We start from the raw sequence: 23053 nt of genomic DNA on the forward strand, positions 1-23053 counted from the left end.
CCTGCATAGATTACCGAGGGCTAAACCGCATCACCATCCGGGATCACCACCCTCTGCCTCTTATGTCCACAGCACTTGACTCCATCTCCCAGGCATGCTTTTTCACCAAGCTGGACCTGAGTAGTGCCTACAATCTGGTGAGGATTAGAGGGAGATGAGTGGAAGACTGCTTTCTTCACACCTACTGGTCACTGGGAATACCTTGTGATGCCCTTCAGTTTGTGTAACAGCCCTGCGGTCTTCCAGAGGCTCATCAATAAGGTTTTCCGAGATATGCTGGGTCGCTGGGTATTCACTTATCTCGACGACATCCTTATCTACTCCTAGATCGAGGCAGACCATGTACAGCATGTACGGGCCGTCCTCACCAGACTGTACTGCAAACCAGAGAAGTGCACCTTTCACCAAACATCCATGTCCTTCCTGGGCTTCACGATCACCTTGGAGGGTCTGGCCATGGAGCCCCAAAAACAGTACACCGTAACCCATTGGCCCGTACCCACCAGCCTCAAGCAACTACAGAGCTTCCTAGGGTTTGCCCATTTTTACAGGCGATTCATCCATAATTTCAGCACCCTGGCATCTCCCCTCACTGAACTTACCAAACCATCCTCCCAGTTGTCACCCTTCCGCCTGACCACTGAGGCCACCCACGCCTTTCGGGAGCTGGCCCAACGTTTCACCGCCGCTCCTGTTCTGATCCATCCCGACACTTCCAAGCCTTTTATCATGGAGGTGGACGCCTCCGACATAGGGGCCGGCGCCGTACTCTCCCAAAGGGGTCCAGACCAGCAGCTCCACCCCTGTGGGGTTTTTCTCCCGAAAGTTCTCACCTACACAACAACGATACAACGTGGGGGACCGGGAGCTTCTCGCCATCAAAAGGGCCCTTGAGGAGTGGAGACAATGGTTACTGGGAACCACCGAACCCTTCAATATCTGGACCGATCACCAAAATCTCATCCACTTACAATCAGTCAAACAACTCAACCCTCGCCAGGCCAGATGGGCTCTGTTCTTCGAGTCTTACAACTTCACCATCTCCTACCGCCCCGGTTCCAAAAATACCAAAGCCAATGCCCTCTCTCGGCAATTCACTTATTCCACCCCTTCTTCTGATCCTGTTCCCATCCTGGCCAAGACCAGACTGGTCATTCCCCTGATGAGCGAACTCGTAATTTACTCTATCAGAATGTAATTATTATGAAGTGTATGTGAAATGAATGGACTTATACAAGAAATTCAAATGGAAATAGTATGTTTAATGAGTAAAACACTATCTTTGTTTATATAAGACTTCAGAGAAATAGGAAGAAATTATGTGGATAAAACTGATCATACGGAGGCACAAGTGTATCAAATTAAAGGTTTTTCCTTATATTTGTTGTTACATAGATTCTTTTCAAAAACTCAAAGTTTAAAACTATTCTAAATACTTAACTAAATAAAAATAAGCACAAATAAACAAGGATGACCACATTTTACATGTAAGTTTTAATGAAGTTAAAACTGAACATCTCCCCCTACTGGATGAACACAGGAACTGCCGACAACAACACAGCAGGGCAGAAATAATTCACGGCAGTGATTGAACATAAACAATAAACAACTACATCTTTTTAAAAATACAAATGCAATGGGTTAGTCAGGTGTAAACCAGGATGTATAAAAATAAGTATTTTCCCAAGAAGGGTAAGAGTCCACAAAAGCACTTATAAGACTGCCTACTGGCCAAGAAAATACTAGAATACAATACTATAATTTAGCATCTTTATTTTTAGTAGTAAAGCTAAAGGATAGGGCTGAATTCAGCCTCTAAAAAATTTCTGGCCGAAAATGACCCAAAAGTGTATTTTCGGTTTCTGGCCGAAAAAACAAAATCACAGAAACAACGGAGCTGAAACAGACCGTCATCTTGCTCCGCCCTCATCTTGCTTCATAAAAATAGTACATTCATATTGGTTTCAAAAGCAAAGTTTTTCCCCTTTTAGTAATGCTGTTTTATTACAATCGCTGGAATATTCATATCACTTACGTGATGCTCTTTTTACTTTGAGTTTCACATTGACGGTGTCTGCCTGGCTTTTTTCTTCTTCTTCTTTTACATTCCCACTACATTTGTCACTATTAGCGGTGTTTTTACCATCCTTTCTACACCCACCATGTCCTGAACTCGGTGAGATAAACTTTGGATCACGAGTTGCAGCTGCAGCCTCTCTTACCTTCTCACTGGACGAGTGAATATCTTCATCAGAGGATGAATATTACACTTCAGAATCAGTCACTACCTGACAAAAAGCTTTTATCAACAGTAAACGGGCCTGTCGGCATTGTAAGTTTCTCTTCTAATATGTAATAATATTCATCCTCTGTGAGCTCCTCCCGTCTTGACTCCTCAGTCGGGAGCCCCCCACCCCCGAAGGAGGCAGTTTTCAAACTTTAAACTCTGAAACTTTTAATAGAAACACCCAAAAGTGTTGCTCAGATTGAAGTTACACATCTCTACTATCTTCTGGTGTAAGGTAAAAACTTTATGAGGGAATATTTTTGGCTCGTTAAAAACAAAATTGTTACTTTGATGCTTGAAAGGGTTAATTTTACAGCCTCAGCAGGCTTTTCAGGTATAAGTCTGTACGTATATATATACTGTAAAATGATCTACAGTAGCTTTGAGAAAAACAGTTTGGTTTAAATGCAGCAGGTCTGAGAAAAAATAACATAAAAATTACATCTCATTAGATTTATAATAAAACACAATGTCATCAAGTATACAGATAATCTGCTGACTAAATAAAAACAAAGCCTTTAAACATAAATAATGAGTTACCTGCAGCGCTCGTTGAGTTTAAGATGAACATCTCCATCGGTTGAAAGCTTACAAGTCTTATAGCTTTACATTTCTAATGGCAGTGATTGACTACAAGTTCACATTAAAAATAAAAAATAAAAACAAAAAACTTACTCCCGTGCGGAGAAAGGAGGTACTTGAAGCAAATATTATCACAGATGAAAGGTCTATTTACTCATTTATATAACCACCAGGCCAAGTAAACATCGGGACGGGAATAGATTTCATTCAAACTGCTTCCCTAAAAGGTGAATGACTCTTGTTTCATGTTAAAGGTAAATTAAGTCACACAGATAGTGACGGGAGGCACTAATGTACGGAACAAAAACCCAGATCCATGCAGCTTTGGCACAAGCTTTTCTTAAATAGTTTTTTGTCAAGAATGTTAAAGTTGTAAAAAATTGATTTTGTAGTTAAACAAAACATGTTACATGCCAGAAATCTACACATGTTATTGCAGTGATTTGGGAGGAGTGGTGTTCACATTATCCAGGTGGACTCACATCTTACCCTTAAATTAAATGTTAACATTTTTCTTTCCACAGCAAATGATCATTCCTACCAAAAAAATCGAAGAGTCTTGTTCACAGCATTGACTTGTATAGCCGCACAAACACCCCCTAGTGGCTGGCAGCAGAGTTTAAACTCCCGCCCCCTCCATGTAAACCATTGCTATCCTGACTTTTTGCCAAAATCATTGACTAGAAATGTCTACAAAATGTGTTTTTTTATTAAAATGTCCAAAAAAATAAAAATGAATATCTTAGAGGAATTAAAACAATATTATCTGTAACACTTTCCAATAAGGGTTATTTATTAATGTTAATTATTAAGCATTAATAAACTATTAAATAAAGTATTAACAACTGCTTAATCTTAATACATTACAAAACATTACACACACACACACACACACACACACACCATCTGGACCTTAAGGACACTTAATATTTAAAAATGTCGGGAACATTAATAAAGGGACCCTTTGTTTATTAAATGCTTAGTAATGCACTAATTAACGTTAATATAGTGACCCTTACTGTAAAGTGTTACCAAGGGTTTTATGTATTCACATAGATTTGTGGGACCAATTGCTATTTTTTGTTTTTGTTTGTTTTCTCAGTCTTAAGAAAATACTTGTTTTTATCCCAACAACAAAACAGAAAACTGGTTTTGCTTTCTTTAAAAATGCTTGATGTATCACGGCAAATCTCAGAATAGAATCAGCTCTTTAGGCAAAAAAAGTGATTTGTTTTTTTGAACCCGAGGGGCATAAATGGCCCACAGGCCTCACTTTGGACACCCCTGATAAAAATTAACGTACAACTACACCTCAGGTCTTTTTTACCCGGTGTTACCTTGTTGCACCATTTTCAAATATAAACATACTTTTAGCACAAACCCGTTAAGATTTAACATCACAGCTCCTGCAACTGGTATGTTATGGCTTTACTTGCTACAAGGAAATCAACCAAGGATAAATGAACTGGAGGAGTCGGTGGTAGTGGATTTATAATTTAGAATAATCAGACTAAATATGTATATAAATATATAGAAAAATTCTAAAGACAAAAACATTTTTGAATTGTTTTTTTTTATAGAACGTCTTTTAGGTGATGCCAATTTGCTCCTTTTTTCCACATTTAACACTTTTGTAGCTCACTTATGTGTGATTGCTGCACAGTTCCTTAAATCTTCTTGCACGTGTATTTTTAAACAAATCGATACCTCATGATTTCACTAAATACTATTAAGTCAAATATATTACTACCAAAGCTTTCATAAAACAAATATAGAAAGAGTCCATCTGCAGCAATAGTTTCACCACCATGGAGGACATTCAGAGGACATCAGTGTCTCGCTACCAGAAACAGCTCAGGTCTGAGTATCAAAATACATAAATGTCTTTATTATGAGTCTAAATGTGTGTTCCAGCATTCCAGGAGCTGTAATGGTTTCATCTGGTGGCTCTCTGAACCATTTCAGAGCTCTCATCATGGTGTTGTTTATAAAATCTGGTCTTTTTTAGGTTTGGACACTAGTTGGCGTTAAATCAGCTCTCTTCTAGACGTGGCCAACGCTGAGGTCTTCAGACAAAGAAAAGCCAGAGTCCCGGTCGCGCATGGGCTTCTCGGTTTTCGTGTGTCTCCTCACGTCCTCGTGTCCGTAGCTGGCGTGGCGTTTGAGCAGGAGTTTGGGCATACATGAGGAGGAGCTCTGGAGCCCAAGAGTCAGGGCGAAGCTGGTGTTTGTGATGGCTTCAGAGGGTTTGGACATGACCGAGGGAAGGCTCTCTGCCTCGCAGCTCTTCTCATCGTAAGCATAGTTGACATTCCCACAAGGGAAACTCTGGAGCTTTGCCAGGTTCATGCCGGGTTTGGAGGCCCCACCAGCTGGGATTTTCTGGGAGGTCACCGATTGGGCAGTTTGAACCTGGCGGGAGGCAGAAGAAGAGGGGCTGAGGTAGGCGCTGGTGGGGTTGATACAACAAGCTTCGTTGTTCTCTGGAGTCGATCTGTAGGACGGTGAGCTGTTGCTTGAGAGCGGCACGGACTGAGTGTGAGCCAGAGATTTCTTCCCCCTGAAGCTTTCCAAGACCCAGGAGCCGTATGTTGGATTCCAAAGGTTCTTAGTCTTGTTCTTCAGCCTCTGGCTCCCTGAGGAGGAGCTGTTTCTGGAGCACGGTTGGTGATGAGGAGGCTCAGGGTGGAGGCAGTTTCCTGCTGACAGACCAGGAGCAGGAACAGTCTCAGCCCAAGATGGCTCGATGACCTGGCAACATGATATCACCTCATGGTGGACAGGTTGTATTCTTTGTAGGAGAAGACAGGGTTGGGTGGGTTGTGGGGGAAGAACCGGAGGACTGAAGCCTTTGGCGGTGAAACCAAGCTGGGAAGATGAGTCGTGGCAAATAGGACGGGAGACCAGCAGTGGATTTAGGCTGGTGGAGGATGGGACAGCAGGACGCAATACTGTGCCTCCATCGTCCTCTGTGTTTGGACTGTACTCCATTGGAAGGGGTGTGTTAATCACATCGGGGTCCTTGTTAGGAGTTTGAATACAGACAGAAACCATTATTATGATGGTACAGCACAGCAAACCACTAATAAAAAAAATAGGTTAAAAAATAACTGTTTCATTTATAATTTAAAGAGGTGCTAGACAGAGGTTTTTTTACATTTGGAAACATTTGGTTCTTTGAGCCTCTACATAGCTTTGTTGGGGCTCAAAATGGCAGGAGCCCACTGAGACAGCACATGAACATTAAATAAGCAGCGTGCTGATTGGTCGTTTCACATTGTTGGCTCTGTGACACTGCCTGAAGCTAGCAGCTCTGTATTGTGCAAGTGTGTGTGTGTGTGTGTGTGTGTGTGTGTGTGTTGTGGGGTGCTTCAGTTTTCTTTTTTATTTTCCTCTCATTCAACAAGAATGTTAGCAGTAGCTTTGGCTAGCATTAGCTGTAGTTCAGGTTAGCATTAGCGATAGCTCAGGCTAGCGCTGGCCGTAGGTTGGGAAAGCATTAGCTGTAGTTCAGGCTAGTGTTAGCAGTAGCTAGTGTTATTCTATGGTTAGCATTACTACAACCAACATTTATACACAACACATTCTCACTCCCAGCGCGTCAAAAACAAACACTTGGTCAGTCACTCTCCGCGTCAGACCCCTGACACCAAAAGTGCCCTTTTTCGTCACTTATGTGCGAAAAGGGGTTTTTCCCTTTTCTGACTGCAGATCCCAATGCAGCGTAAAACTGACGCGATGGGATGTCCGCTGATGCTGCACCAAACCAGCTCATATATCCGCACCTAAACCTTAACGTTTTACTATTTATAACCTTCCCCTCACCCTCTTCCTAACCTTAACCCACTTGCTACCTAAAATGTTACTCTCACTGTAATCAAGCATTTGTTTCCAATGTATTCTGACTGTAAATTTTCGTATTTGCTGCCCAAGGGGAAAGTTACAACATACCATCTGGCGAGGGGGAGGTTACAAATACCCTCTACTTTTAACGTCCACCTTGGTAGTTGAAACCCCCCCTCGCGTTGCCTCGGTCCAAACCCAATCAATGACGAGGCGGCTCCTTCCGTTCATTTCATAGAGCCAGCTTTTAGAGCGACCGATCACTAACGTGTTCGCTAGCAAGATGGTTAAGGTTAGGATAGGGGTGAGGGAAAGGCTAAATAACAAGAGGATAAGGTTAGGGTGAGGTACAATGAGCTTGTTTGGTGCCCTGGCTGTGGACATCCCAACGCGTCAGTTTAACGCTGCATTGGGATCTGCAGTCAGAAAAGGGAAAAATCCCTTTTCGCACATAAGTGATGAAAAAGGGCACTTTTGGCGTCAGGGGTCTGACGAAGAGGGTGGCTGACCAAGCGTTTGTTTTTGACGCGCTGGGAGTGAGAATGTGTTATATATTACCATTGTTGAAGTGGGTTGGAGCATACAGATTTAAGGCGGTGTGTCTAAGCTTATGATGAGGAAAACCTGCATTTCTCAGAATAGCGTTTCTCCAATTTACATAAGAAAGCAGTCAGTGACAGCACAGACTTTAGGTTAGGTATAATAAACACCTAAAGCTGTCTATGCCTAACAAAAACAAGGTCAATTTGATTTTAAATTCCAGGCAAACTTTAAAGATGAAGTTTACCTGAGTGCAATAGCTGATTCTCTCCAAGATGGTTGAGAAGTTGGGTCGGTGATCTGGACAGTGCTGCCAACACTGGGTCATAAGACGATAACTAAAGCCAGACAGACACAAAACTAATTAAATGTGATGAAAAAGTGTTGATGTCTGTTCTTTTTGTCACTTGAAAAATAAAACCAATAAAACCACAACACATGGAGACAACAGAGTAGATTTGGTGTAACTCAGATTCAGAAAACCTGCAAAGAAACAAGAATCACTCCTTAAAAACATGTCAGACTTGCACTTGGCTCAGGTTTCAACTCACACGGGCCCAGGACAGCTCTTAGGAGGATCCATCCTGCCTCCGCTGGTGACAAACTCCAGAACTTCCTGGTTGGTTTTACATGGATACGGCATGTAACCTAAAGAAAGGATCTCCCAGAGCAGCACTCCGAACGACCTGCAGGAGGAGACACAGATCATCAAACGGGATGATGGGGGGGTGTATGTCAAAGTGGAAATATTAGACATATAAAAACTAAAATAAACACCAGCATCAGTCACAAAGCATGCACTAAAGAATCGTAGTCAGGTAAATGATTTGTTTATTGTCCAAATTCTTTCAACATTTGTGCTATTTTAAAAAACGTGCCTTTCACATTAGTTGTTTTTACAGATTTTCATACCAGGTATCCGTTTTGCAGGTGAAGATTCCCTCCATGAAGGCCTCCGGAGGCATCCATTTTACTGGCAGCATGGCCCGACCACCTTTCCTATAATAACTGGCTCTGGAAAGGAAAACAAAACCAGATTTTTCTGTTTTTCTTCTGTTTACATCTCAAGGGTAAAACCTTACCATGAACTCAAAGTACATTTTAAATGTCTCTTCTTGAATGAGAATTAGATCAAATTCATCTTCCTTTGAGAGGCATTATTTTTGTGTTCAGTGTGATTTCTGAGGATTCAGCACACAGACCTGTAAATGTCTCGAGCCATCCCAAAATCTCCGATCTTAGCCACTCGATCTGGTCCAGAGCAGGTCAGGAGGCAATTTCTGGCAGCAATGTCTCTAAAATAAACAATTAATCCATTATAATGCTTGGTATGTAAAGGTTGTGTCATTAAAAGAGTAAAAACCAATACCAGTCGTTTCTGATTTTATACTTTAATGCAAATATTGGCCGATACCATCGGGCGTCCTCAATTACAAACAAACAAAATAATAATAGTTAAAAATTTATTCTAGAAAGGGATAAGTTTGTGATGCTTGTTGCAGGCAGAGTAACAGCAGGTCTGCTGAACCCTTTTAAATGCATCACTCTGCTCAGACTGCAGCGCCACCCTGATGACACGTCCCGTTTTCTGCAGCAGGGCTCAGATTTCACCAGATGCGAGAACACACCTGTGTATGAACTGGTTCTCCTCCAGGTACCGACAGCCAAAAGCGATGTCTCTGGCCATCTGCAGCAGATCCAGCATGGTGAGCGAGGATGTCTGGTTCTGTTTTTAAAAATGGCACGACTCAGATCAGAACGGAACACGCAGACATCATGCCAGCGTGTAATCACAAAGCTGCAGAGCACACGTACCGCTCGAGGCCGGTTCTGTCTCAGGAAGGATTTCATGTCTCCTCCGGTCATCAGTTCCAGCAGGATGAAGCGTGGCAAGATGCTCAGGCTGACTCCCACGCAGCGGACGATGTTCTCATGGCTGAATTTGCTGCAGGATCAAAAGCCAAATAAAGGAAAATTTTAACCAAAAGTTTGATTCAAATCTCATAAAAACTAATTTAAACATCTGGGAAACGGCATAAGCATATTTAATCTCTTTTTTTAAACAAAGTAGAAATTTAATGAAATTTGACAATGAGAAAAGCAGAAACATGTTTGGGTTGTGGGTTTGATCATCTCTTCATGTTTTGTGGGTTTGTTCTTGTCATCTTGGTTTAGTTTTTCCCTGTGTTCCTTCAGTTTGGATGCCGGATTTGTTTCTCTCAGTCATGGTTTGTGCTTTTATTTTCACCTGGTTCTCATTTGTCAGTCAGAGCGCTCGTCCCGTGTTTGTCATTAGTGTGCATGTAAATAAACAGTGCTCAGTTCTAATCGTTCCTTTGACTGTCTCACCCTGGAAGTATTCCCGTTGTTTTGTACTTAAAGCCCGGTCTGTTTCCTTTTCATTTCTTCTACTCAACGAATGGTCTTGAATTCACCTGCTCATGACCCTGATCTGCAGCTGGGTTCCTCTTCTATCTCCAAACCATCACATGAATTTATCAGTGTTGCACCTGGCCTTGTACCCTCATAATAACTCAAAATCATCTAAATCTACTCTGCAGTCTTCCAGAGGGCTTTGTTTTCCATCTAATCAGTTTTGATTGTAGTTTTCTAAAGGTCTGGCAGGCCGGATGTGGCCTGCGGGCCACAAGTTGAGGTTCAATGTTCTAGAGGATTTCAGCAAATGTAAAAAAGGAAAATACAAATTGAGATTTCATGTTTTGCTCCTTGTGCTGATTGCGTTTTGTAAAAGTAATAGATTTGCTCTCCCTGGCCACTTTATTAGGTGCACTTCACTTGTTCAATAGCAATTCGATGCATTTAGGGATAAAGACGCACGCAGATGATCTGAAGTTCAAATCAAGCATTTAATTGAATGTTTTTTGGTAGAGACAGGCACATGTAGCCAGATGGCCCACATTTTCAGCAAAGACACTGATGATTTTGGGAACCACTGCCACGTATAGGTTTGCCATGAATGTGCCTCTTAATGCACTACACTTTTGAGCTGAATATGAAGTGGTGTGTGAACCCATTTTTTTCCCAAGATAGGTAGGGGAGGATATGCTGTTTTACAAAAACCCAGCTTTGTGTACATGGCCCAAGTATTTAAGAAACTAGTGATCTGTTGTGGTCTTCACCAACAAACATGTTTAGGATTTACAAGGAAAGGTCAAGTTGTGTGGATGGAGATACCTCGTTAAAGGGGACATACTGTGACTTTTTTCCCAAGTTATAAGAGTTTTATGGTCGATACAAAACAATATCTGTGAATTCCTTTGCTCAGAATCCCTCTAACATAAAGGGATCCCAGCAGTTTTACTCTTGGCATTTTCAGTACCTTCCAGAATGAGCTGTTTCAAGGGCTCTGTCACTTTAAAGAAAAAAATGAGCTGGCCACGCCCACCCACCCCTCACTCAGGCTGCTATAAGCTGAAAAGCTCTTAGGGCTTGAGTTAGAGCTGCTGCTCCTTTAGCAGCAGCTCTCTCTTACATGTGAGAGGTGTTTATATGCTAATTTCCCCATTTGTGACATCACAAACAAGGACTTTTTGAAATGGCTTGTTTTAAGCACATGATTCCTAAAACCAAACACTGACTGAAAATGTTGAGATTGCTTAACGAGGCATCAGAGACCCACATGGTTAGAGAATATGAATAACAATATTTCAGTGAAAACTTTGGGTGTAAGGACAAAAAGTGGTCAAACCTGGTAATAGCAGTGTAGTACAATTAAAGTTGCCATATTTTTGTTTGCTTCCAAAACCATGTCTCTAAAAGATGCAGTGATGTGTAAATGTATAAACTAATTGTGCTTTTTTACCTCGTTTTACAAATGGACCTTTCATTTCATCTGATTTTTCCACACAGAGAAAGAGGAAGAAATGTGCAACAACAACCTGGTCTCCGTTGCTTGTATAATAAAGCTGAACTGGCAGACTCGGCTAGTCGCACCTCATAATCAGCGCCTCCATCAGGAAATCCATTTCATCCTGCTCGGAGCAGATTTCTGGAAGAGTCTGTGGAGCAGACAGAATCAGAGAAGCTGGTTGAAGTGTGTGCCTTTGTCAAGGGGAACTTTATTACCAGACCTAATCAGCAGAGCACTGAAAAGCAGGCTACACCCTACAGAGATCAGCTTTTCTTTACTTTTTTTGCATACGTGAAGCCAACGGTTGAACGCATTTGCTCCAGTTTGTGGGTGATTTTAACTTTTCTTCAACTGTCACACTTATATCTTCTAAAATATTAAAACAATAAACTACTTTGAAAAATAAATTCATTAAATTCTTCTGGACTGAGAAGTAAAAACGTCTGTGCTGGATGCTGCTGGGTGAATTATGTGTGCTTTTTGTCTGTGTCACTGCAACTTGTCTTGTGCAGAGTGTGGGCTGACCTTTATGGCCACCTGCATGGAGCCACCATCAGCACTCATCCCCAGAACTTGTCCTTCATAGACTTCACCAAATGCTCCGTGTCCAAGAGCCCTAAAAAAATAAATAAAAATAAAATAAAATACCAACAAAAATATGTTTTTAATGAAATTGAAAATCTGGTACATTTTGACATTGTTCCCTCGTGGATCAAACAGTACCTGAGAAGAGTGATGTTCTTTCGTGGTACCTCCTTCAGATCGCTGAGGGATGCAGCCTTGCCAGCGAAGCAGTAGTTGGGGTTGTAGTCGGTCATGATGGTGGAGGAGCGGATCTTGCTCAACTTGTACTCTGGACTCTGCAGACGTCCCCTCACGGCGTGCAGGTCATTCTTCCTGCGGTACCACACTACAAACAAGGGTGGTGACAGAACAAAGAGGCCGGTTTTACTTCAGAGCCTTTAGAAAAGTCCCAAACCTTAACTGTGACCAGGAACCCACACCTGCAGAGATGCAGAGGCAGCTTCCCTACCGCAAAGCATAGGAGCGCTAACGCAAGGAGGGATAGAACCAGGAATTCTATTCAAATAAAAAAGATTTAATGACATTTTTTCTGTTTTCAAACCAAATCAGAGGGGCTCCTTTTTGAAAACACACAGGAACCCTGTGTTTATGCTGGTGGGATGGCCCCTCCTTGGTTACTGCTCCTAAACTACCATGTCCCAGTGAGTTTGGACTCACCCGCCATGGAGGCAGCCCACATCCCCGATGCAGGTTGGTAGTCTGCCAGGGAGGGGGAGTGGCGTGCAGGGAGGAGGAGGAGGTGCCGTCGAGCCATCGCCCGGTGCAGATGCTAGGGACTTTAGGAGGAAGGGTGGGAAACGATGGGAGGAAGGGGAAGGGGAAGGAGGGAGAGGAGATGGGAGGGGGGCGCCCAGGGCACAGACTACCTCCCTGCATGGGGGAGAGCTCAGGTGAAAAGACACCATTAAGCTAGAAGGTTTGTGAGCGAGAAAGTGGTCTGATTTTACGAATGCAAAAAACTAATTTATTTACTGCAAAAAGGCAAACATTTCTTCACAAACTGTTGAGAAGAAGTCACATTAAAACAAAATGTATTTTCATTCATTTGCTCTGAATCTGCAAGTTTCCTCAATATTTTTTTTGTGTTTTAGTGTTTCCTCCAGAGCGTCAGGACAGAAAACCATTGTTCTGTTTTCTACGTCCACTTTTCTGACGACTGTCCTCCCACTTGTCTGACCCAGATCTTCAGCTGAACGCACAACTTATAAAAACAACATCGCTCTTTATTTGCTGCATTTGGCAGCGAAAGGAAGACAATTCTTATTTATTGTAAACAAAATATTGTTTCTTGTTACCTGATGATAATAAATCTGTGTAAATTGTTCATTTTCCAGGAACCACATCCAATAGGCACAAACTTGTGTTTGCTTTGGGTTTTCTTCACAGGATCAAACTATGTTGGCTAGAATTTATCTGCACATCCAAAGCAGCGGTGAGAGGGAAGTCTGGGGATTTAATTTATTATTTAAAAAAGGGAAGAAATTCAAAGTAAGAAACCAAGAAACTCTAAATGAACATTGCCAATTTTGTCAAAGAAAAATCGGTTCTACAACCAGACGTCTACAAGACGTCAAACAGGTTACCTCTTTATACAGAAACAAGTGAAAACAGATGAAAAAGGATTTCTGATGATAAAAAGAACCAAACACATCATCAAATGCTATTAAGCTTTGATTGGGACAGTATTGCATGTAACTTGTAATGTGTTTTGTAAATGTAACTTTCAATTTGTAACATGCAATTCAGATTTTGTAACATGTATCTTTCGGTATGTAACATGAAATTTTCATTTTGTAACTTGCAGAAAAATAAATCATTGTATAAGTTTCAAATCAAAACTCTCAAAACAAACATCTCAGTCACAGTTACAAAAGTCAAGCCCATCCATCTATCCATACATTTTCGGCCGCTTATCTGAGGCCGGGTCGCGGGGCTGTAGCCTAAGCGGGGAGGGAGAGCCCAGCCACACTGCAGAGAAAACTCATTTCAGCCGCGATCTCGTTATTTTGGTCACTACCCAAAGCTCATGACCATAGGTGTGGGTTGGAATGTAGGTCAACTGGTAAATCAAGAGCTTTGCCTTCTGGCTCAGCTCTCTCTTCAACTTGACAGATCGGAACAACGCCCACATCACTGCAGACGCAGCACCGATCCACCCGTCAATCTTGCGTTCCGTCTTTCACTCAATCGTGAACAAGCCCCAGAGATACTTAAACTACTCCACTTGAAGCAGGACCTCATCCCTGACCCGAAAAAGGCATTCTACCCTTTCCCGATTCAAGACCATGGTCTCAGATTTAGAGGAGCTGATTCTCATCCCAGCTGCTTCACACTGCAAACCGCTCCAGTGAGAGCTGGAAAAAAACTTTCTGATGAAGCCAACAGGACCACATCATCTGCAAAAAGCAGAGACTCAATCCACCAAAACGGATGCCCTCAACACCTTGGCTGCACCTAGAAATCTTGTCCATAAAAGTTATGAACAGAATTGGTGACTAAGGACAGCCATGGCGCTGTCTTAAATCTATGCGTTACAAAGCATTTTGTCCCAATTCCAGCTGCCTTTTTCAAAGAACCAATGACAGGCTCTGACCAGCCAATCATGAGTCTTGGAACCCTGTCCGATCATGACAACAGGGCAGAGGTCTGTTGAACTGCTCACAACCAAACGTGCTTACATTCTCACTCTTTGCCAGTAGGTGGCAGTAATTTAAGACATTTTAAACTGAAGTATGTAAAGAACTACATTTTGAATTAGAGCAGGATTTCATATCTGAAACACATGATTGGCTGATAAGACAAAGCCTATCATTGGTTCTTTGCGAAGGAAGCTAGAATTGGGACAAAATGTTTGTACATGTAGACATGGATGTGTGTTTTGAGAGTTGTGATTTGAAACTTGTACATACATTTTTTTTGCAAGTTACAAAATAAAAGTTGCATGTTACAAAACAAGAATTTCATGCTACAAAACAAAAGTTATGTGTTACAAAATGTGAATTACATGCTACAAAATTTAAGTTACAGTTACAAAACATGTTACAAGTTACAAAATGTTGGTACAAGTTACATATGTAATTCATGAGTTACATGTGTAATATTGTGCCAATCCTAGCACCATAACATGCCACCCAGGGGTCTATTGAATTCATTAGTTCTGTTCAATTTCTATATAGTGGTTGATTTTACTTAAAAAACCCAAAACAAACGTGATCAGCTGCAGAAATCAGATTGGTCAAAAAGCTTGTAAACAAGTTTAGATTCACCAGGATAAATGAAAACAGGAATCATTCCCATCAGAGTTCAGAATAAAGCTACAAAAAAATGAGAACCTGCTAGTCACACAATTTAAAACTTCTCTACGAAAGGACTGCAAGGGTAAAATGTCAGGATTCCCTTCTCATTTATAGATAAAAATAGTTATGATGACCCAGATAATCCCTCATGTCCCGTTTTACTACAAAATAAAGGCACATATTGATCAATTCTGCATAGCAATAGTCTAATTTATCACCAACCAATCTGATTCAATGAAAAAAGCCTTTTACAAACAAATGAATCCTCTTTTGATCCATATTTTATTCCTCTTTACAACTAAAAGAGAAAATAACATAATTTCTTGATTCTGAAACATGAATTTACTCTAATAAACTCTATATTAAAGAGTGCAAATAGCACTTAAATGTAATATGTTGAGCACACAACAGAGAAGCAACACTTACATCCCCTCCAGAATGCCCCACAGTTTTACGGATACAGCCATCTTTGTGTCCATATGATCGCGACTGTTTCCTTTATTTAAAGGCTGACATTTACTGCTATATAATCCCGATAATTTTCAGTTTGTAGTTAAATGTCAAAGCTTTCTGCTTGAGCTTTTTATGGTTACAGAGCGAGATGTTTGCAGCAAGTTGTGTTTTAGAGAGCGATCGTTATACTACAGCCACTAAATAAGGCTCATAAACAGTGTGAGATTAAATAATCGCCTCGCTCATCTTCAGGTAGCTCATATTAGCCCTGCTTTTCATCCACCTGCACTGTCTTTGCATGCAGCTAATATACAAAGGAGAGAGCATTGTCGCCAGACAAAACGCTGTAATAAAGTGTTCATGTTGTGCTCCCTGTCAGCAACCTATAATTTCCTCCCTTTAACACCGGCTCACAGCCAACACACAGATGCTCATCAAAGTGGTTCTTGTTCGGTTGCTAGTAACATCTGGAAGCACGTGCACACCCAGCTGCGCTCACAGCCGGTGGAATGTGGAGGGCACAGACTGCACACACAACTGGAGGAGTCTCTTACTGAGGACGACGCCAGCACAAATCAGAGCGATGCTGCTCGCAACCGCGGAGACGGCGACGGCCAGGATGAGCTGCGTCGGCAGCTGGTTCTGGGGTGGTGGGGTCTGTGGGGCTGAATGGAAGAACGGAGAGGAGAAGTGAGCAGGTTTGGGGAAAAAATATTAAAGTTGACTAAGGAGGTGGTGCTGGTGAAACGTACCTACAGTACCGACACATGTGATGTTGTCACTGGCGAGGAATTCATCCACGTCACAGAGGCAGAGGATGAAGTGAGTGTCTTCCTCTCGCCTGCAGCTCTGAGTCTGACAGTGGCTGCAGTTCAGCTGCACCTTGATCTCACACTCACCGTGACCCTCCATGGCTGCAAGGTCAAAAATGAATAACAGATCAAAATGAAAAAAAAAAAAACTCACATTCTTGAACCCAGATGTGCAAAAAAAATAATAAATAAAAAGCTAAAAATGAAGTCCACATGGCGGAAGGGACCAGCTTTTTTCCACAAGAAAAACTCTGATATTACTATTCTAATGTTTCACTACGTAGAAATTAAACTATTTTAAGCAGCACGCAATAAAAAGTTTCCATCTGGTCTGTATCTGTCATGGGTGATTCTGCAGGTTGAGTGCTTTGCAGTCTTGTTTCTGGTTTTATTGTATTTGTATTCTGGTTTTATTTTGTGCATTCACTTCCTGTCTCATTACAGGCAGCTTCACGACATGAGGCTCCTCACTAATCTGCCTCATGTCTTGCACCTGGGTCCTGGCTTCTCTATTTAAGCATCTTTGCAACAGTTTCCTTTGCCAGTTTGTCTTCTTCAGTTGAGTACTGTGAACCTGCTCTCAGTAACACTTTGTGAAAGTGTATTTAGTTAGTTTTGGAGTTGTTCAGTTGTGCTGTACTGCCAGGAATCCCTTCTGCTGATTAAAACTGTGTGAGCTCTGCATTTGAGTCCTCTTTGTGCTTTGATAGTACAAACTGGCCAAAAATGGACTCAGCAGACTCTGTCTCAGTTTTGGGGGCCTTGGGGGCTCAGGGGAAGAGGCTCCTCCAACAGGAACAACAGATGAGCCTACTGCACCAGGAGATGGGGCAACTCAATGCTCGACATGATCAGTTTGCTACCTCTGTCAGTGATCATCTCAGTTACCTGGTGGAGAAGGTGCAGCAGCTCCAGACCTCTTCAACCCAGCCTCCAGAGAAGAACCACATGCCGCAGCCCCAGAGTAACGAGGTGGAGGTGACTCCTGGAATATTCTCTGCATCCCCTGGCCTATCTGTTCATCTTGCTTGTCCTGAGAGGTTTTCTGGGGACTCTGGTGATTGTCAAGCATTTTTGACACAGTGTAGCCTCCACTTTGAACTGCAGCCCTTCTCTTTCCCCACGGAGAGAGCCAAGATTGCTTTTCTCATCTCCCACCTTTCGGGCAGGGCCGAGGCTTGGGCCACGAGCATTTGTAAGTCATTTGATCTTTTTACTAAGCGTTTCACTCAAATTTTTCAGCACACCAGGCCTGGGAGGGAGGCTGCCAGAGCTCTATGTCAGCTGCAGCAGAAGAGGAGACGTGTCGCTGATTATGCTATTGAATTTCGTACTTTGGCTGCTGCATGTGACTGGAATCAATCAGCACTTTTTGATGCCTTTTTGAGTGGTCTTTCCAGTGAACTCAAGGATCTGTTAGCCCCTCTGGATCTGCCGGAGGATTTGGACTCTCTCATCGCTCTGGCGATCAAGATTGACAAGAGGCTCACAGACCGACAACGAGAGAGAGGTTTCGACTTCCCTTCTCCTCCGGACCGGTGGAGGCGGGACGCTGCTAATGGTGGCTCCAGTTGGCGTGCGTCAGCCCCTGACTCTTCTCTCAACGTGTCCTCAGCTTCAACAGCTTCATCAGAGGAGCCCATGGTGATTGGCAGAGCCCACCTTTCACCTGAGGAACGTCAACGCCGCTTTCGGGAGGGTCTCTGCCTGTATTGTGGCCAGCCGGGTCACCAAGTCAGCGACTGTCCAGTAAACAAGAAGGGACCTCTAAGAAGGTTTTCGTTGGTGAGTTGCACCTCCTTTTCTAATGACATCCAACGTGCAAGCCCCACTGTCCAGCTCTCCACTCCTGAAAAGACTGTTGAGCTGGTGGTGCTCATTGACTCTGGTGCAGATGTTAACTTGATGGATGCTCAATTTGCAAGACAATTGAACTTAAGAGTTTTTGCCTCTTGAAAGGCCCCTGCAGGCTGTCGCCTTGAATGGACATCCGTTGTGCTCTGTGTCTAGTCGAACCCCACCTGTTAAAGTGACTTTCGCTGATAACCATTCTGTAATGATTACGTTTTTCCTGTCTGGTTTTCCTCGACACCCGGTCATTTTGGGTCATCCCTGGCTTGTTCGGCATAACCCTAACATAGATTGGTCCTCTGGTTCAATTTTATCTTGGAACTGCGATTGTTTACAGTCTACTCCTGGTAGTACCCCTCCTTCTCAGGTTGTAGGGGTTCTACCAGGCTGTGATTCTGATTTCCCTGATCTGTCTCGGGTTCCCTCTTGTTACCATGACCTTAAGGAGGTTTTTAGCAAGTCACGGGCTGCCTCTTTGCCCCCGCATCGTCCGTATGACTGTGCCATTGACTTGCTACCGGGAACCACGCCCCCTAAGGGTCACCTGTACCCGTTGTCCTTACCTGAAAGGCAGGTTATGAGGGATTACATTGACACAGCGCTCCGGGCAGGCATAATCCGTGAATCTTCGTCCCCTGCTGGGGCAGGTTTTTTCTTTGTGACCAAGAAGGACAACACTTTACGTCCGTGTATCGATTACCGGGGTCTCAATGACATCAACATCAAGAACAGGTACCCCCTCCCTCTGGTCTCCTCGGCTTTTGAACTCTTACAAGGTGCTACAGTTTTTACTAAGTTGGATTTGAGGAATGCTTATCACCTTGTGAGAGTGAGGGAGGGGGATGAATGGAAGACTGCCTTTAATACGCCCAGTGGGCATTATGAGTACCTCATGATGCCTTTTGGTCTCTCTAATGCTCCCGCGGTTTTTCAGGCTCTGATTAATGATGTACTTCGGGACATGCTCAATGATTTTGTTTTTGTGTACCTAGATGATATTCTGATTTTCTCCCCTGATATGCAGTCCCATATCCAGCATGTGCGGAGGGTTCTTCAACGCCTTCTCCAACACCAGCTCTATGTGAAGGCGGAGAAGTGTGCCTTCCACGAGTCGTCTGTTCATTTTCTTGGGCATGTTGTGAGAGGGGGAGATCCAGATGGATCCGACAAAGGTGGAGGCGGTCAAGAACTGGCCGGTCCCTACCTCGAGGAGAGAGGTGCAGAGGTTTTTAGGTTTCGCAAACTTTTACCGGCGGTTTATTAGGGGTTTCAGTAGCGTTGCCGCCCCTTTGCACGCTCTGACCTCCCCAAAAGTCAGGTTTCAGTGGTCCTCTCAGGCAGACAAGGCTTTTCTGAGTCTTAAGGACAGTTTCACTTCTGCTCCGATTCTGGTAATGCCTGATGCCCGGTTCCAGTTCATTGTTGAGGTGGATGCCTCCGAGGGGGGAGTGGGGGCTGTTCTCTCTCAGCGCTCCGAGGTGGATCACCGCGTTCATCCCTGTGCATTCCTGTCACGCAAGCTGTCTGCCGCTGAGAGTAACTACGACATTGGGGATCGTGAGCTATTGGCCATTAAAGTGGCCTTGGAGGAGTGGCGCCACTGGCTCGAGGGGTCCAAGCTGCCATTCATCGTGTGGACCGACCACAAAAATTTAGAGTACCTGAGACGGGCCAAGAGGTTGAATCCTCGTCAAGCCAGGTGGGCCTTGTTTTTTACACGTTTTAACTTCACTGTGTCTTATCGACCCGGTTCGAAGAATGTGAAGCCTGATGCTCTGTCCCGCCTGCCTAACACAGTTTCCTCTGTTCCTGAGGTCCCAGCACCAGTCCTCCCCTTGTCTTGTGTGGCTGGAGCAGTGACCTGGTCTGTGGAGGAGCAGGTGAAGCAGGCAGCTGCTTCGGTTCAGGCCCCTGATGGTTGTCCTGCAAACCGGCTTTTTGTTCCCCCTACCCAGAGGTCTCAGGTTATTCACTGGGCCCATGCTTCCCGTTTTTCGTGCCATCCGGGGGTCAAGAGAACAATGTTTGTAATTCAGCAACGGTTCTGGTGGCCATCTATGAGACATGATGTTGCTGAGTATGTGGCAGCCTGTCCAGTATGTGCTCGACACAAGACCTCCCACACACGTCCTTCGGGCCTACTTCTCCCTCTCCCCGTTCCCACTCGGCCCTGGTCACACATCTCTCTGGATTTTGTTTCCGGGCTACCTGTTTCTGAAGGTAATACCACTATTCTCACTGTAGTCGACAGGTTTTGTAAGATGGTGCACTTCATTCCCCTTTCTAAGTTACCCACGGCCAAGACGACCGCAGAGGTGTTGTTGTCTCAGGTTTTTAGGATCCATGGTTTCCCGGTTGACATTGTTTCGGACCGTGGCCCTCAATTCATTTTCCGTTTTTGGAAGGCCTTTTGTTCCCTGTTGGGGTCTTCTGTCAGTCTCTCTTCAGGTTACCATCCCCAGCGTAACGGGCAGGTTGAGAGGCTAAATCAGGAGCTGGGAACCGGTCTACGCATCCTTGCCGCTGAGTGCCCCTCGACGTGGTGTAAGCACCTAGTGTGGGTGGAGTTTGCCCACAACACCTTGCCAACCGCTTCTACAGGTCTTTCCCCATTTCACTGTGTGTATGGTTATCAACCGCCTCTGTTTCCTGCTCTAGAAGGGGAGGTCAGCGTCCCGTCTGCCCATGCCCTTGTTCGGCGTTGTCGTAGGACCTGGGTTAGGGCGCGTCGCACCCTCCTGAGACAATCTACGTCCTACAAGTTGGCTGCTGATCATCTCAGGGTCCCTGCTCCGGCTTACAGGGTGGGACAGAGGGTGTGGCTGTCTACTCGGGACCTTGCCCTCCGTACGGACTCTCGTAAGTTGTCCCCTTGATTTATTGGGCCATTTCCTGTGTCAAAGGTTGTTAACCCTGTGGCTGTTAGACTCAAGCTCCCCAGGTCCATGAAGTGCCACCCGACGTTTCATGTTAGCCGGATTAAGCCGGCCAGGGAGAGTGCGCTGGTTCCTGCCTCCCGGCCCCCTCCTCCCCCCCGGATGGTTGCGGGGGGCCCGGTCTATTCTGTGCGGTGGCTGTTGGCTGTGCGGCGTCGGGGTCATCAGTTCCTCGTTGACTGGGAGGGTTACGGCCCTGAGGAGAGGTCTTGGGTTCCGGCGAGCGATGTTTTGGATCCCTCCCTGATTCGGGACTTTTATGACCGGCACCCGGATGTTCCCGGCCCGTCGGGCGCCGTGCGTGGGGCGTGGGGTGATGTCATGGGTGATTCTGCAGGTTGAGTGCTTTGCAGTCTTGTTTCTGGTTTTATTGTATTTGTATTCTGGTTTTATTTTGTGCATTCACTTCCTGTCTCATTACAGGCAGCTTCACGACATGAGGCTCCTCACTAATCTGCCTCATGTCTTGCACCTGGGTCCTGGCTTCTCTATTTAAGCATCTTTGCAACAGTTTCCTTTGCCAGTTTGTCTTCTTCAGTTGAGTACTGTGAACCTGCTCTCAGTAACACTTTGTGAAAGTGTATTTAGTTAGTTTTGGAGTTGTTCAGTTGTGCTGTACTGCCAGGAATCCCTTCTGCTGATTAAAACTGTGTGAGCTCTGCATTTGAGTCCTCTTTGTGCTTTGATAGTATCTGGTCTCAGGATGCCAGTTTTACTCAAGGTCTGACTGTAACAACTTTCTAGCATTCTTTGAGAATAAAATCAGAAATATCAGGGCAAGTTTTTCACCCCCATCTACTTCCTACCCCCCCCAATCCAACCCCTTCCCTCTCAATCATGGTCTGTCTTTACTCCTGTAGATTTCCAGGGCATTTGCCTCATTCAGAAACACATGAAACCAACCTCATGCCCTGCTGATTTCATTCCTACTACCTTGTTCATCAGGATGTTTGACCAAACTGGCCCATGCATTGTAGATTTTATTAATTTATCCCTACAATCTGGTTCTGTACCATCTGTTTTCAATGCAGTTATTGAACTTATCCTTAAAAAACCAAGTTTGGACTCATCTCAGCCTAAAAATTACAGACCCATTTCTAAATTACACTTTATCTTTAAAATATTGGAAAAGGTTGTGGCAGATCAACTGATTACTTTTCTGGAACTACACAACAGTTTAGATAAATTCCAGTCTGGTTTTCGTAAAAAGCATTCAAACAAAAACAGCTTTGCTTAAAGTTTCCAGTGACATCATGATGGCTGCAGACAACGGGGAGTTCACAGTGTTAGTATTGTTAGATCTTTCTGCAGCTTTTGACTCTGTTGATCACAACACCTTAATTAACAGACTTGGTGACTCGGTGGGGATATCTGGAACTGTTCTAGACTGGCTTAGATTGTACCTGTCCAACAGAAGTTACAGTGTCTGTAGAAACCAAATCATATCAGATTCTACTGATCTGTTCTGTGGAGTACCCCAAGGATCTGTTTTGGGTCCACTGTTGTTTCTGCTGTACATACACCCTCTTGGACAGATACTTGATTCTTTTCATAATGTCTCTTATCACCTATATGCAGATGATATTCAGCTGTACTGCTCCTTTAAGGATTCTGAGTTCTACAAACTGTCTGAATTACTAGAGTGTCTATCAGCTATCGCCAGCTGGCTAGAAGATAACTTCCTTCAGTTAAACTCTGAAAAGACTGAATGCCTGATCATTGCCCCTGAGAGCATGGTTCACTTATTAGTCTAAAACTTGGTCATTTGTCCTCTGCCGTCAAGACAAACTTAAGGAATTTGGGTGTTATTTTTGACCAATCAATGTCTCCTGAAGGTCACTCAAAACCACTGGTCCTAAACTGTTTTTATCACGTAAGAAATATCTCCAAACTGCGAAGGTTGGTGTCAAAACATGAACTTTAAATGGTTCTCCATGCCTTTACCTCCTCCCGTCTAGATTACTGTAACACACTCTTCACATGTTTCAACAAAAAAG

General features: G+C 43.8%; 1 protein-coding gene across 1 annotated transcript in view; it reads right to left on the reverse strand.

The window, feature by feature from the left end:
- Positions 1-1241: 1241 nt before the first annotated feature.
- Positions 1242-23053, reverse strand: part of ltk (leukocyte receptor tyrosine kinase) — a 66376-nt gene continuing 44564 nt past the window's right edge. The window contains exons 18-29 of the mRNA XM_015969994.3: positions 16210-16371; positions 16012-16122; positions 11847-12033; positions 11649-11739; positions 11207-11271; positions 9068-9197; positions 8881-8978; positions 8455-8547; positions 8165-8266; positions 7804-7938; positions 7500-7590; positions 1242-5890 (exon numbers count right to left, since the gene is read on the reverse strand). Coding sequence (XP_015825480.3) covers positions 4913-5890; positions 7500-7590; positions 7804-7938; positions 8165-8266; positions 8455-8547; positions 8881-8978; positions 9068-9197; positions 11207-11271; positions 11649-11739; positions 11847-12033; positions 16012-16122; positions 16210-16371 — 2243 coding nt within the window. The 3' untranslated portion in view covers positions 1242-4912. The remainder of the gene's footprint in view (positions 5891-7499; positions 7591-7803; positions 7939-8164; positions 8267-8454; positions 8548-8880; positions 8979-9067; positions 9198-11206; positions 11272-11648; positions 11740-11846; positions 12034-16011; positions 16123-16209; positions 16372-23053) is intronic.

Source organism: Nothobranchius furzeri, chromosome 18 (genome assembly GCF_043380555.1).
Source record: "Nothobranchius furzeri strain GRZ-AD chromosome 18, NfurGRZ-RIMD1, whole genome shotgun sequence".
Classification (NCBI taxonomy): domain Eukaryota; kingdom Metazoa; phylum Chordata; class Actinopteri; order Cyprinodontiformes; family Nothobranchiidae; genus Nothobranchius; species Nothobranchius furzeri.